At 34.1% G+C, this 14,322-nt stretch overlaps 3 protein-coding genes across 3 annotated transcripts in view; 2 read left to right on the plus strand and 1 right to left on the minus strand.

Moving 5' to 3' along the window:
- kpna3 (karyopherin alpha 3 (importin alpha 4)) overlaps positions 1 to 4,145 on the plus strand; it is a 34,738-nt gene extending 30,593 nt beyond the window's left edge. The window contains exon 17 of the mRNA XM_073841820.1: positions 1,550 to 4,145. Coding sequence (XP_073697921.1) covers positions 1,550 to 1,648 — 99 coding nt within the window. The 3' untranslated portion in view covers positions 1,649 to 4,145. The remainder of the gene's footprint in view (positions 1 to 1,549) is intronic.
- Positions 4,146 to 6,470: 2,325 nt separating this feature from the next.
- ebpl (EBP like) lies at positions 6,471 to 11,345 on the plus strand. Its single transcript, XM_073843082.1, has 4 exons — positions 6,471 to 6,716; positions 6,799 to 6,868; positions 9,779 to 9,917; positions 10,193 to 11,345. The coding sequence occupies exons 1-4, from the start codon at positions 6,537 to 6,539 to the stop codon at positions 10,422 to 10,424; spliced, it is 621 nt and encodes a 206-aa protein (XP_073699183.1). The 5' UTR covers positions 6,471 to 6,536; the 3' UTR covers positions 10,425 to 11,345.
- Positions 11,346 to 11,376: 31 nt separating this feature from the next.
- Positions 11,377 to 13,320, minus strand: arl11 (ADP-ribosylation factor-like 11). The gene has a single exon (XM_073842100.1). It carries the CDS (start codon positions 12,932 to 12,934, stop codon positions 12,404 to 12,406), a length of 531 nt encoding a protein of 176 aa, XP_073698201.1. The 5' UTR covers positions 12,935 to 13,320; the 3' UTR covers positions 11,377 to 12,403.
- Between the last annotated feature and the right edge of the window lie 1,002 nt (positions 13,321 to 14,322).

The raw sequence follows: 14,322 nt of genomic DNA on the forward strand, positions 1-14,322 counted from the left end.
TATAAAAATAAATATGCCTGCTTTAAAGAATGAAGAATATTGTAAACAAGTTGTTCTAAAGAATGCATAATTAGCCTATATAACCATTGGTATTTTATTGAAGAGAAGACCATGTTCTTGTTTCATTTTGAGAAGTGGTTTTATTTCATTTTAATATAAAGGCATGTTGTGTGTCACAGCAGTTAAATCGGTTTCTATCATGATAAAACCTTAATATCATCCCTATACAATGAGTTTGGTAATTTTATAGAAATTAGATTTAAGCCGATTAAATTTACTGTATGTTTTGTAAACTAAAATCTTATATTTAGTTGACTAAAACAATTAAGATAACGAAAATGTCATTTTAGCCAAAAGACTATGACTAAGACAAAAGTCAACATTTGCTGTCAAAATGCATCCAAGCCTTCAAGTCAGCAAGACAAGCCAATTATCAGATTCCAGGTCCAGTTAAATTTGGGTATCATCCGCATAACAATTAAAAATTTACCCCCAGAGGAAGCATATACAATAAGAATTAAATCAGACCGAGAATAGAGCCTTGTGGGACACCACAAGTGAAAGGAGTAAATTGACCAATTTTGACAGAGAAGCTTCTATTAGTACAGTGTTGTTTTCGTCAACGATGACGATGACGAAATCATTTCATTGACGCCACTTTTTTCATGACGATAATGAGACGATGACGAGATAAAAATGGCTCGTTGATGACTAAAACATGACGAGACGTGTGTGAGTTTTCGTTGACGAGACGAGAATAGACGAAAATGTTAGTGGGTGGTCCGTCAGACATTTAAAATGCATGGCATTTCTGCTTATTGTGCATGCCAATTAAAACGGAAAAAGTATCTGCCGCTATGGCAAGCCGTTTTGGCATTAAATACTCTTTGCCATACCAGTATGGCAAGCCGTTTTAGCATTAAATACTCTTTGCCATAGTAGTATGGCAAGCCGTTTTAGCATTCTATCCTTGTTTGGTTACGCTCAACACGTCACATTGTTGTCACTCAGACAGACGATTAACCATGATGGCGGCAGTTTGCACACAGGGTGGTCGCAAACGGTGAGAGGACCTATGGGTGTATTTCAAATATGTCTTTTATGTCTAAAACCATTCCTTCATTATTGTAATTATTGGTGAAAATAGTCGATCCGGAAGCTCACATTGTGTTGAACTATAGATCTGCTATTTTCACAACTTATAAGTGACACTACCAAACAGCAAAATACTTACTGACCTACATTAATTTGTTAAAAGACTTTTTCCCCTTTTTTTTGACTAAAACTAGACTAAAAACTTTTTGACTTTTCGTCGACTAAAATTGGACTAAAACGATCACATTTAGAAGTGACTAAAATTTGACTAAAACTAATAAGCATTTTAGTCCAAAAGACTAAGACTAAATCTAAGATGGTTGTCAAAAACAACACTGTATTAGTAAAACAGGACTGATACCATTTAAGAGCAGTGCTTGATGCACAGATGTGTTGTTGCTTTTGAGCTTTATTTGTTGGGGGTTCTGTTAACAATATCTGGTTCTGCTTATAGATTGATGAGGACCCCAGCCTGATTCCTGAGGCCACCCAGGGAGGCACATTCAACTTTGATCCATCCTCCAACCTACAAACCAAGGAGTTCAAGTTCTAGAGAAGCGGAGCTTCGAATTTAGGAATGGTGGGTTTCCCAGCTGCTCCTCAACCCCTGCCACCTACTGACCCATCACCTACCAACCACTCACTAACCAGAAAAACCAACCAATCACCATGCTCAGAAACGACACTCACTCACACAGAAGAAAACTAGCACTGAAGGATCTGAGTCTCAACGCCACTCAAAACACGGATGGATCTCAACAACCTCGAGACGTGGAAGAAAAAAAAAGAACAAGACTCATACTGCAGTTGCCAAAAAACAAAACAAAAAAAACAACAAAAAAAGGATCTATATTTTGCTCTTTCTTTCACTCACTCACACACATAGGTGAGCATGAACAATAATAGGAACTTCTGTTGTTGTACCAGCCATCATATCAGCCAAGGACGATGAAAGAAAGAGATATTCCTGAAATACAAAGGCAGGGATTTTCTTTTGTTTCCAAGAAATTCCTTCCCTCGAAACGTTGCATTTCTGGTAAGAGTCTCAGCCAGACACCCATCTCGATACGTCCAGCCTCGACTGTGTTAAGCCATGTGGACCCCCTCCCTCGTTCATCCGAAATCTGTGAACTAGCCTATAATGGGTTATTCCATGGAATAATATTCAAATGTGGGAAGGGAGTGTCTCTAAATATGTGGTGTGCAAACAGAACTTAAATTATCGCCACCAGTTCTTGCTTTCTCTTCATCCTGAAATTATGGATACTTACAAAACACTGAAGATAATGAAGAAGGAAAAAAAAGTCACACAAACTTGAATGGAGAAAATTTCATTTGAGACAGTCAAGCGCCCTCATTTTCGAAGTTCTGCAGCGATAGTGTAGTGGACATTCATTGTGCCGATCTTTTTTTGGTTTGCAGTGGGACTGTCGGACATGTCAAAGGAGGATCATCCTATGTGATTTGTCAATTTGGCCAGGACTTTTAAAGGGCCGTCCCAACCTTTGGAAGTTCTTTAACAGGTCTTTCTGCTTAACAAGGGTGCTCTGGCAGCGCTTTTTATTTTTCCGGATTCATCTTCTCTACTTCCTGTCTGTAAGCATAGTAATAAGTTCAACGGAGTAACCCCAATTGTAACCGGTTGGAGGATACCTTCACTAAATCAGTGCATTTCGTCACTCGGTAGTCAAAACCACAAGAAACTTTGCAACAGTGATTGGATTGTGAATTCTTTTTTTTGTTTTGATCAGTGGAGCTTCCGCTTTTGCAGTTTTTCCAGTCTTACGTGCACACTTTAGTTTTTTTCCCGTTTTATTGCTTAATGTAAGTGGAGAGCGATGTTCGCTTAATTTTGACTATACAAGCAATGGGAAAAGGAGATCCATGACATTGTGGTTCTTTTTTTTGTTAAGTTGGTTTTTAATCTTATTTCACTTGCTACAAATCCTAATTGTACCAACTAAAATAAAAATATATTTCTTGTGTAGGTATATAATGCGAAGCTACCACACTTAGGTCCACTAGACGTTATTGGGACGCTACAGAACAATAATAACATTGTGATTATTGATTTACAGCCAATAGGGGTAATTTTTTTTTGTTTGTTTGTTCATTTTTGTTTTAACTTTTGTTTTGTAATGGCAAATGACTGCCATTATTTGGAAAATGGGCTTTCTTACTGTTGTGACTGGATGTTTTTTTTTTTTTTCTTTTTTTCCCTGTGCATTAACTTGTAAAGGGATGTATGGGAAAAAAAATTGCATTTGAACTAAAGTAGTTATGTTTGGGCCGCAAACTGCTGAAAAAGACGGTAAGGAAGCTAAAGGCAGCCCTGATGATTTTTGAATTAGCCATTATTGTTGAACAAAAAGAAAAAACAGGTTTGAAATTCATGAACTGAACTCTAGACGACTAGAAAACGAGCCACTTTAAAGATGTTTTTGTCTTGTATCAGAAATGGATACAAGCTTATTGCTTGTTGCAAGATTTTTACTTGCTAAAGAAAAAAACGTAATCTAAAAAAGCGACAGATCGCATTTTGGCCTCTGATTGTTTGTATGTTTTTATAAATTTTAGAACTGAATTTCTCTTTAAGGTGGCTCATCAGTATTTTTTTTCAACTCTTGTGCATATTAAAGATAAAGAATGAGTTGAAATTCATTGTGCCTTTTGTTTTTCATTTCAAAGCAACTAAAAAAAGGTTCATAATGCCTACCACGTTGCATTGGAGCTGCTTATAATATGGGGTCTTTTGGGTGTTATGTCTGCCTATCTCTGGACTTTACGATGACGTTCTCTGGAGTAGAGTATAATTCTTATTAAATTCTCCTCTAGTCTGCTGGCTCACTTGTAATTGATCCCCCTTAACTTCCATTTTGCTCCCTTCTCATTCTTTTCATATGGTTCACAGTTACCCACAGTTCTCAACCTATCCATCTCCCCTCCCCTCCACCACCTTTCTATGGCAACACATCTTTCACTCATCACTCCCTCAGGACGTGCTTTATGTATCAATGAACCTAACCAAAATAAACTTGCTGTTAGCCATCCTTTTTATTGCTCTTTTATGATTGACCTTCTGATGCTTTGGTGTCTCTTCTCTTTTTGCCTGTTACCTTTCCTCCTTCTCCCTGTTCTGGCATTTTATTTGGCTTTTTCTATTCAGTCTCTTTTCTAATAAGTGCTCCATGTTGTTTCTTAAGTGAGCTTATGGAGGTTGGCACTAAATCAGAAGTCCACACATAATGGGTTACATTGGAGACATTTTGGGTAATAATTACTGAATAATCAATTGTTAAAGGAGTAGTTCACATTGAGAACAAAAATGTACAGATAATGTACTCACCCCCTTGTCATCCAAGATCTTCCTGTCTTTCTTTCTTCAGTTGTAAAGAAATTGTTTTTTGAGGAAAACATTTCAGGACTTCTATGGTGCCCCCGAGTTTGAACTTCCAAAATGCAGTTTAAATGCAGCTTCAAAGGACTCTAAACGATCCCAGCCGAGGAAAAGGGGTCTTATCTAGCGAAACAATCGGTTATTTTCTAAAAACATTTACAATTTATATACTTTAATCTTTACACAGAGTACACACAGAGCTAGACAAGATGAGCATTTGAGGTTAAAAAGTATATAAATTCTATATTTTTTTAAAATAACAGATTATTTTGCTAGATAAGACCCTTCTTTCCTTGGCTATGATCATTTAGAGCCATCATTTAGAACTCGGGGGCACCATAGAAGTCCATTTTATGGAGAAAAATCCTGTAGTTTTCCTCAAACATGATTTCCTTATGACTGAAGAAAGACATGAACATCTTGGATGACAAGGGGGTGAGTACAGTATCTGTAAATCTATGTTCTGAAAGTGATCTACTCCTTTAAAGACATTTAGCATGATTTTAAGAGACTTAAATACACATAAATGAGATGGTCACACCTTAAACATGAAATTTAAAACCATTTTATGAACTTGCAAGTTCCTAATGTGCTACATAAGGACCACAACTACACTAAGGAGGAGAGTTTATGTGCATGAGGGATCAGCTTTCTCCCAAGTCACTTATTAGAAAGTTGGTTTTAAAAAGTATGTTTCAAAGTTTGCAATTTAGGTTGAAGAACAAAACGTGTAATTATAATCTTAAATTGAACATTTTAACCATATGAAGTTCCTAAGGGAGTCAATTCTGTGTTGTACTACAAATCAACACCATGACAAAAGCTCTATTGCAAATGTTTCTGCTGTTATATACTCCTGCTGCTCCTAGCTGTTTTTAAATGGGATATTTGTACATTTGACAGGTAATTCTATGACGTCTACATATATTATGGCGTTGAATATGATTATTACATAATGACAGAACATTTTGAAAAGTAACATTACCAGTCAAAAGTTTTTAAACGGTAAGATTTTATTTTTCTTAAAGAAGTCTATTCTGCTCACCAAGCCTGCATTTGTTTGATCCAAGGTACAGCAAAAACAGTACAATTTTTAAATATTTTTACTATTTTAAATACTTTTTGAAAATTTGAATATAATTTAAAATGGTAATTTATTCCTTTGATTTCGAAGCTGATGTTTTAGCATCATTGCTTCAGTCACACGATCCTTCAGAAATCATTCTAATATTCTGATTTGCTGCTCAAAAAAAAAAGTAGAATTTTTTCAGGTGTCTTTGATAAATAGAAAGTTTGGAAAAACGGCATTTATCTGAAATAGAAATGATCTTTTGTAAAATTATAAATGTCTTTATTATCACGTTTGATCATATTAAAGCAGCATTGCTAAATAAAAGTATTAATTTATTCCCAAATAAAAAACAAAAGTTATACGACTCTACCAGCTTTTAAATGGTATAGTGTATAATGTTACAAAAGCGTTTTATTTCAGATAAATGCTGATCTTTGGATCATTCTATTCATAGAATCCTAAAAAAATGTACTCAATTGTTTTAAATGTTGATAATTATATATATAAAAAATGTTGCTTGAACAGCAAATCGGCATATTAGAATAATTTCATGATCATGTGATATTGGCGACTGGAGTAATGATGCTGAAAATGTAGCTTTGATCACAGGAATAAATTACATTTTAAAATATATTCAAATAGAAAGCAGTTATTTTAAATGTTAAAAATATTTCACAATATTACTGCTTTTGCTGTATTTTGGAACAAATAAATGCAGCCTTGGTGAGCAGAAGAGATTTCTACTGTTCAAAAACATTTGACTTGGAACGTGGAATACAACAATTTGCCGCCAAATCGTACTGTGCTCTGTGACGTGGACTGATGAAGTGGAGAGAGTTCTGCGGGAGCCTATGGCTGCAAAGTTCCACGTTAGAACGATGGGCGGGGCCTAGAATTGTCATTCAACCACTGAGATAGAGTAAAGAACTAACGTTACTACAACAAACGTGCAGCCTATTTTCACTGTATATAATGGCAGAAGTCGAAGAACCAGCACTTTTTACTAAAGTAACGGTTTATTCTTTACTCGCGTGTGTGGCTCAGTTTGCTGTCGGGTTTGTTTTTGCTCAAAAATGGGGGAATAAATGTTCCGCTGTTGACCGGTGGGTCCTCGTGTGGTTATTTTACGACGCAATAGTACATTTTACTCTGGTAAGTATAAAGGTGCATGCAGGAGCGTTGTTTTACCTGCTCTGTCTGAACTGTGCTCACCTCTGGGTGTTTGACCGTGCAGGAGGGACCCTTCGTCTACATGTCACTTGTTGGAAATGTGGCAACTTCTGACAGTCTGTTGGCAGAGCTATGTGAGTAACGTTATGCTGTGTTACAACACACCACGCAAAGTCAAATGTAAAATGATTTTTTTTACGCTAATGAAATGAAGTGATTTGGTTAGAAGAAAAAATACTGATAGAGTAGGAGGACATCTACTGGTGTTTGTAGGTATGATGTACAAAGTTCAAAGTACATTTACTGAACGTAAGAGATTCAGTACAATTAAAAAACAATTTAGAATATGCTGAGTTTATTGTAATGTGACTTGCGTTAAAAAAAGTAATAATAAAGGAGTAGTTCTGACAAAAAATTAATTATCATGTATATCGTAGACACTCACCCTAATACTTTTTTTCTGTAGAACACAAAAGTTTCTGTCATACATAGAGTGACCAGGGGCTTTCATGTTTTTAAAGATTAAAAAAAAATATATATATTATTAGTCTATACTTGCTTGCTAAATAATCCAAGACTTGTAGTGTCCAAGTCTTGTAAAAAATTACCTTATATTTACTCACCCTCAAGCCATCCTAAGTGTATATGACTTTATTCTTTCAGATGAATACAGTCAGAGTTCTATTAAAACTGGCGTTTTTCTATGGCAGTGAATGGGTGTTGAGATTTTGAAGCTAAATAAAGTGCATCCATCCATCATAAAAAGTAGTCCATACGGCTCCAAAGGGTTAATAAAGGTGATATAAAGTGAATAAAGTGAACTTATGTGTTTGTGTGAGAAAAATATCCATATTTAAAACTTTATAGACTGTAATCTCTAGCTGCCACTAACTGTTGTATGCTTGTACACGAGAGTGGCGTTCCAGCTGTTGATGTAGGATGTAGACGAACATGGTGACTAACTCGGAAGCACAGAGAAAAGAGCAAAACAAACACCAGTCATGAATTAGAAGTACAAAACAAGGATTTGAAAAAAATAAAAATAAGGAGGATTTCGATATAAGCCAACAGGAGACAGTTTTTTCTTTGCTTTCTTTGGTTCTCACGGTTCTAGCATATTATTATCAGAGCTTACGTTACACCTACATCATCCGCTGGAACGCCACTCTTTTGTGAACGTGCGTACAACAGTTAGTGTAAGCTAGAAATTGCGGTTTATAAAGTTTTAAATATGGATATTTGTCTTACACAAATGCATCGATTTGCTTCAGAAGGATTTTATTAGTCAAAATCTCAACAGCCATTCACTGCCATTATATAGCTTGGTAGAGCCATTTATTAATATAATTCTAATTGTATTCATCTGAAAGAAGAAAGCCATAAACACCTATGATGGCTTTTGGGTAAGTAAATCATGGAGTAATTTTCATTTTGGGGCGAACTATCTCTTTAAATGACATTTTCATTTTTTCATCTATTCCATTAAATCAGTAGTTCTTAACCAGGGGGCCTCGAGATGATGTAATAATTTCAATTAAGACAAAATTGTATTCAAAATAAGCAAAATTTAAAAAGATATTTCAATTCACTCACTTTTTCCTTTGCAAAACCATGGTTTCCACAAAACCAAGGTCTTGGAAATACTAGGAAGCCCAATTTTAAAAGTGTGTTTTCTAGACTTGGGAAAGAGACTCATGCACATTAACATCTACAAACACCATGGGCATTTTAAAATAAATGCTTTTTTTTTTTTTTTTTTTTGTGCCAAGAGTCAAACCAAAAATTATTCAGTCACCAGATATCATTTTTGATTTTTTTTTTTTTTTTTTTTACTAGTGGGTGTAGGACACTATATTTCATTTATGTAGGTGAGTATAGCAAAATAAAGTAAACTGTGACATATTATACCCAAAAATTCGTCATACAGTGGACTACCAGTAAAACTGATCAAAATTTGGGACCAAAAATTATTCAGAAACTTTGACCTGAACATGTTTTGCTCAAGTGTATTTTCTTTATTTGCTAATGTAACCTTTTTACACCACAGACTGAACAAAATTAAGCGTTGCTTGGTAATTGTTCAACAAAGTATTGATAATTGTGTAAATATTGTCATACTAACAGTTGTCTAAATTTTTTGTTGACTGTAATCCATTACATACCTTTCTATCAAAGTTATCATTATCAAGATGAATTTGTTCTGACACAGTTTAACTCTTGAGTTCTTGCCGTATTTTATTACCATTTTCTAAACTATAGAGAGTAAACTGTAATAATGTGAGAAATGTTGAAAGTGTCTGAATAAATTTAGGTTTGACTGTATATACACTGCCCTCCAAAAGTTTGAAAACACCCCTGGCAAAGTGTGGTTTTGGACGATATCAGCATAGTGTGAATCATCTTTGGGCAATCCTTCAGGAGGCTTGGAGTAATATATCAAGTCAATGTTTGAATAAACTGACAGCTCAGATGCCCAGATTATGCAGAGCTGTAATAGCTGCTAATGGTGGATATTTTGATGAATCGAAAATGTAAGTTTTTTCTATGTATAAACTGTTTATGTAATAAAATATGTTTTTGTCCAAAACCCCACTTTTCTAGAGCATTTCCAAACTTTTGGAGGGCAGTGTATTTATTAGGTAGATAGATTAAAAATGCACTTAAAAACATTTATCCTTAAACAGCAAAATCACAACGACTGCAAAATTCATGCCAATTCATTCACCAAAAAGAGTGGGATCTTTAAAGACCATTCAGCTATTAAAACCTCTGAAATTATGACATTTTTATAGCAATTGGGGGGCCTTTAAATATTGTTGTGGACAATGGGGGGCCTTGGGGTCAAAAAGGTTAAGAACCACTGCTTTAAATAATTGTATAATCAGGGTAAATTGACATAAATAGATATCATTTATCTAGAACCATTTTTTTTCCAAAAAATAGTTACAGAATATCCTATTTCTGAAGCAATTCTTGAATGCAGTTGCAAAACCTTAAAAGATTTGTATTGCCTTGTGCATGTAAATGTTTGAAATATTCAACAGGGAAAGAATATGGCAAAGCTGATGACCGCTGGCTGTACTCAGACCCAACAATAGTATCTCTGGAGCTTCTGACAGTGGTTTTAGATGGTTCTTTGGCCCTTCTTCTAGTCTATGCCATCATCAAAGACAAACACTACAGGCAAGAGATTTCAAAATAATACATTATTTTTACTGTGCTACAGAAGAAAGATCTGTTTTGCTTGGTAAAATGCAAATAAAATCCATTTGAGATTCATTAAAAGTCTAAATATGAATTTACCTATTTGTGATAACACAACATTTAATCCAGCTCTGATTTCCAATTCAAACCCCATCTCACAATCTGCAAATAAAATGATTCATTAGTAAGGATTATTGATCCTTTACACTGATTTATGCAATTGTGTAAATGTCTCACGTTTCTTTCCGAACCAGACACTTTGTTCAGATCACACTATGTGTGTGTGAGTTATATGGTGGCTGGATGACCTTCTGTCCAGACTGGCTAATCGGAAGCCCTAACCTAAACACCAGCAACTGGCTGTACCTGTGGGTCTACCTGGTGTTCTTCAATGGGATCTGGGTGGTTGTGCCTGGACTCCTCCTTTGGCAGTCATGGAGGGATATAAGACGAATGCATCAGTATCCAAAGAAGAAGAACAGATAAAACAGAGGAAGTCTGTTTGTTAGTAATCAGCCATATAATGATCACAGTTATAATTAGCCTATCAAAGTCAACAGAATGAAATGTGCAGTTCACAGTTGATGTATTATAAACATTTATTGCTTACAAATAATATTAGAGCAACAGGTGTTAAGGCGTATCTTTGCATAATTGCAGTGGTAAAGACACAAAGGAAGCTCAGACCAAACTACTGACTCATTGCCACATATTTACTTGTACTTTCTGCATTCCTGCCATATGACACCCAAACTGTGAATTTGTACACTGATCTAGGACCGGTTTCCCTACTTATCCACCTTTATCCAGTATAATAGAAAGCACAAACTGTTTTTAGATAATTGGGAACAGTTACGTTAATTCATGTTTCATCACACACGCTTCTCCTTAAAATAATGATGAATCATGCTTCTCTTTATACAGACTGTGTTATCGAGTTGGCTATTTTCTTGCCAACTTATGACAAGTTAACAAGCTTAACAAGTTAGCTTGTTTAAGGTATTACTTCATCATTGCAATTTTAAGGATTACTTTATTGCACAATTGCAAAAACAGGCTTTGTTGTTTCACTACAGCTTCATATGCAAGTACTCCAAAATGGTAACACTTTACAATATAATATAAGATCCCATTAGTTAAGATTAGTTAATGCATTAACAAACATTAATACATTTGTTACAGTATTTATTAATTTTGTTTGTTGTTAGCTCAAATTCATTAAATATTAACAGAAACAATTTTTTACTTTGAAAGTATAAATGTTAAAATGAAAATTAGCTAAGATTGATAAATGCTTGTATTTTCTATTGATAGTTTATGGTAGCTAACTTAGTTAACTAATGTTAACAAATGGAACGTGTGGAAAGTGTTGCCTATAAAACAAAATTGAATTTAAAATCACCTAATTTCTTATGAATTTGACTAAGCAAAGTTTCCAAATAAAGTTTTAATGTAAATCTAATCCATTTGAGTCTAAATATGTGTGATAAGCCATGCTTTTTCTTAAATGCATAACCTACTTTTTAAAATCAAATCAATCATCCATAATGTATATGAATAACTTGATGTTGTTAAAGTGGCATTAGCATTAATTTACATTAATAAATGCTTTAAGTTGACAAACTCAACCTTTATTGTACTGTTGTCTAAGACTACAACAGCATTTAAAAGCACCTAAGTTCTATGGATTTTCCTAAACATTTTGATCTAAAATACAGCAAAAGCAGTAATATTGTAAAATATTTTTACTATTTAAAATAACTGCTTTCAAAGCAATACTTTTATTTAGCAAGGATGCTTTAAATTGACCAAAAGTGATGATAAAGACATTTATAATGTTACTAAATATTTCTATTTCAGAAAAACGTTCTTCTGAACTTTCTATTCATTAAAGAAGCCTGAAAAAAAAATCTACCCAGATGTTTTCAACATAGTAAAAAGAAATGTTTTTTAAGCAAATCAGTATATTATAATGATTTCTGATGGATCATGTGACTGGAGTAAGGATGCTAAATATTCAGCTTTAAAATCAGAAATAAATTACATTTTAAAATATATTCAAATAGAAAGCGTTTTTTTTTTAAATAGTAAAAATATATATTTTTTTAAATTTAATGTTTTTTCTGTACTTTGGATCAAATAAATGCAGGCTTGGTGAGCAGAAGAGACTAATTTAAAAACATTAAAAATCTTACTGTCCAAACTAGTACTGTATCACTGAATTCTCATCAAAGTCACTTTGGTTGCCAAATTCATCTGCACACAGCAACATGGCATTTAATTATAAAGGAAAATATGTTTTCAGTAATTACAGTGCAAATGCTTGAAGTTCAGAACATGAAGTCAAGTAAAAAATAAACAATATTTACAGCATATACAACAACTCAAGTGCCAAAGTTCCCTTTAGATAACAGGAGACTGTCAAAACTGCATTATTTGTATTCCCTAGTTAGCTAGTATCTTACTTAGGCTTTGTGCAATAGTTTAGCTATAGAAGTAAAGGCTTGTTGGAGTCCCAGTCCTTTCAGTGCGCTGCAAGCTTGGATCTCCCATTTCCGATCTGTATATCTATCCAGCTCCAGAAATGTAGACACCTCCCTGATAGTCATAGCGTTTGGCAGATCTTTTTTGTTAGCCAGCACCATCAAGGGAACTCCTTTCAAATGTTCATCATTGAGAATCTTCTTCAGGGCTTTCTGGGCTTCTCCCATCCTGGCACGATCAGTGCTGTCCACCACGAAGACCAGTACCTTACATCCCTCGAGGTAGTATTTCCAATTGGGCCTCATAGTTCCTTGTCCACCAACATCCCACACGGACAGTGAGGTCTTCTTGTCCAGCTGTACAGTCGCAACATTGAAGCCCACAGTAGGTGAGGTCTCCATCGCCACACCACGCTGCTGCATGTAGAGCAAAGTGGATTTTCCAGCCGAATCCAAGCCCATGAGGAGAACCTGAGGAGTCTTTTTAAACCGTTTAGACGTCATGGCGCCCATCCTGATTCGAATTTACAGACTCTTGTTTGATTCTAAGTTCGAACCGGCGTCTGGCAGAATCTTTGAATTGAACTCCACGACTTCTGTTTTCGAGGAAAATCGTATTCAAAGCAGAAGCGACACTATGTGAACGGATGTGTGTAGCTGAATCTAGCTTATGACTGACCGTGTGTTTCCGCCCAACGAGTTTAACGACATTTTTCAACAGGTTTGTCAACTTTTCATGCGGGCCAACCGGCTCGGGGGATCGCAGTAACTGAACTGCAATGTAAATAATGAAAATGATCCTGTCGCTATGACTTGACAGTACGTCATGTGTTACATAAACTATGAAGATGAATATTGTGAATATATTTTAATAAATTACTGCTAAAAGCTTAGAAACATATAAAAATATTTTTTTTAAATTCTAAGATTACCTTAAGTGTCTTAAACTATGTACTAACATTGAATAAAATAAATAAATCAGTAGATACAATGTACTTATTGACTACCAGTCAAGTTTTTGAACAGTAAGATTTTTTATTTGATCCAAAGTATAGAAAAAAACGTAAAAATTTACGGTTTAAAAAGAACAGTTTTCTATTTTAATATATATATTTTTAAATGTAATTAATTTCTGTGTTCAAAGCTGAATTTTTAGCATTAATACTCTAATTCAGTGTCACACGATCCTTCAGAAACCATTCTAATATGCTGATTCGCTGCTCAAGAAACATTTATTATTATTATTATTATTATTATTATTATTATCAATATTTATAACACTTGAGTAGCTCTTTTCAGGGTTCTTTGATGAATAGAAAGATCCAAAGATCCATCAGCATTTATCTGAAAGAAAAAGTTTTTGTAACATTGTACATTGTATATATATATAGAGAGAGAGAGAGAATTAAATTATAAATTATAGAAAATTATAGAAATTAGGAAATTATAGAAATACTTTTATAAAGATGCTTTAAATTGGTCAAAAGTGATGATAAAAACATTTATAATGTTACAAAAGATTATAGATAAATGTTGTTCTGAACTTTCTAATTATTAAAAAGCTAAAAAAAATTTACTCAGCTGTTTTCAACATAAATGTTTTTAGCAGTAAATCAGAATATTACAGTGATTTCTGAAGGATCATGTGACTGGAGTAATGATGCTAAAAATTCATTGAAATCACGGAAATAAATGACATTTTAAATTATATTCAAATAGAAAACAGTTATTTTAAATAGTAAAAATATTTCAAAATTGTACTGTTTTGGTGTACTTTGGATCAAATAAATTCAGGCTTGGTGAGCAGAAGAAGAGTCTTTAAAAAACATTAAAAATCTTACTGTTCAAAAACTTTTGACTGGTAGTGTATATAATAATAATATAATACATTTTTACGTTAC

The sequence above is a fragment of the Garra rufa genome, chromosome 6 (assembly GCF_049309525.1).
Source record: "Garra rufa chromosome 6, GarRuf1.0, whole genome shotgun sequence".
Taxonomy (NCBI): Eukaryota; Metazoa; Chordata; class Actinopteri; order Cypriniformes; family Cyprinidae; genus Garra; species Garra rufa.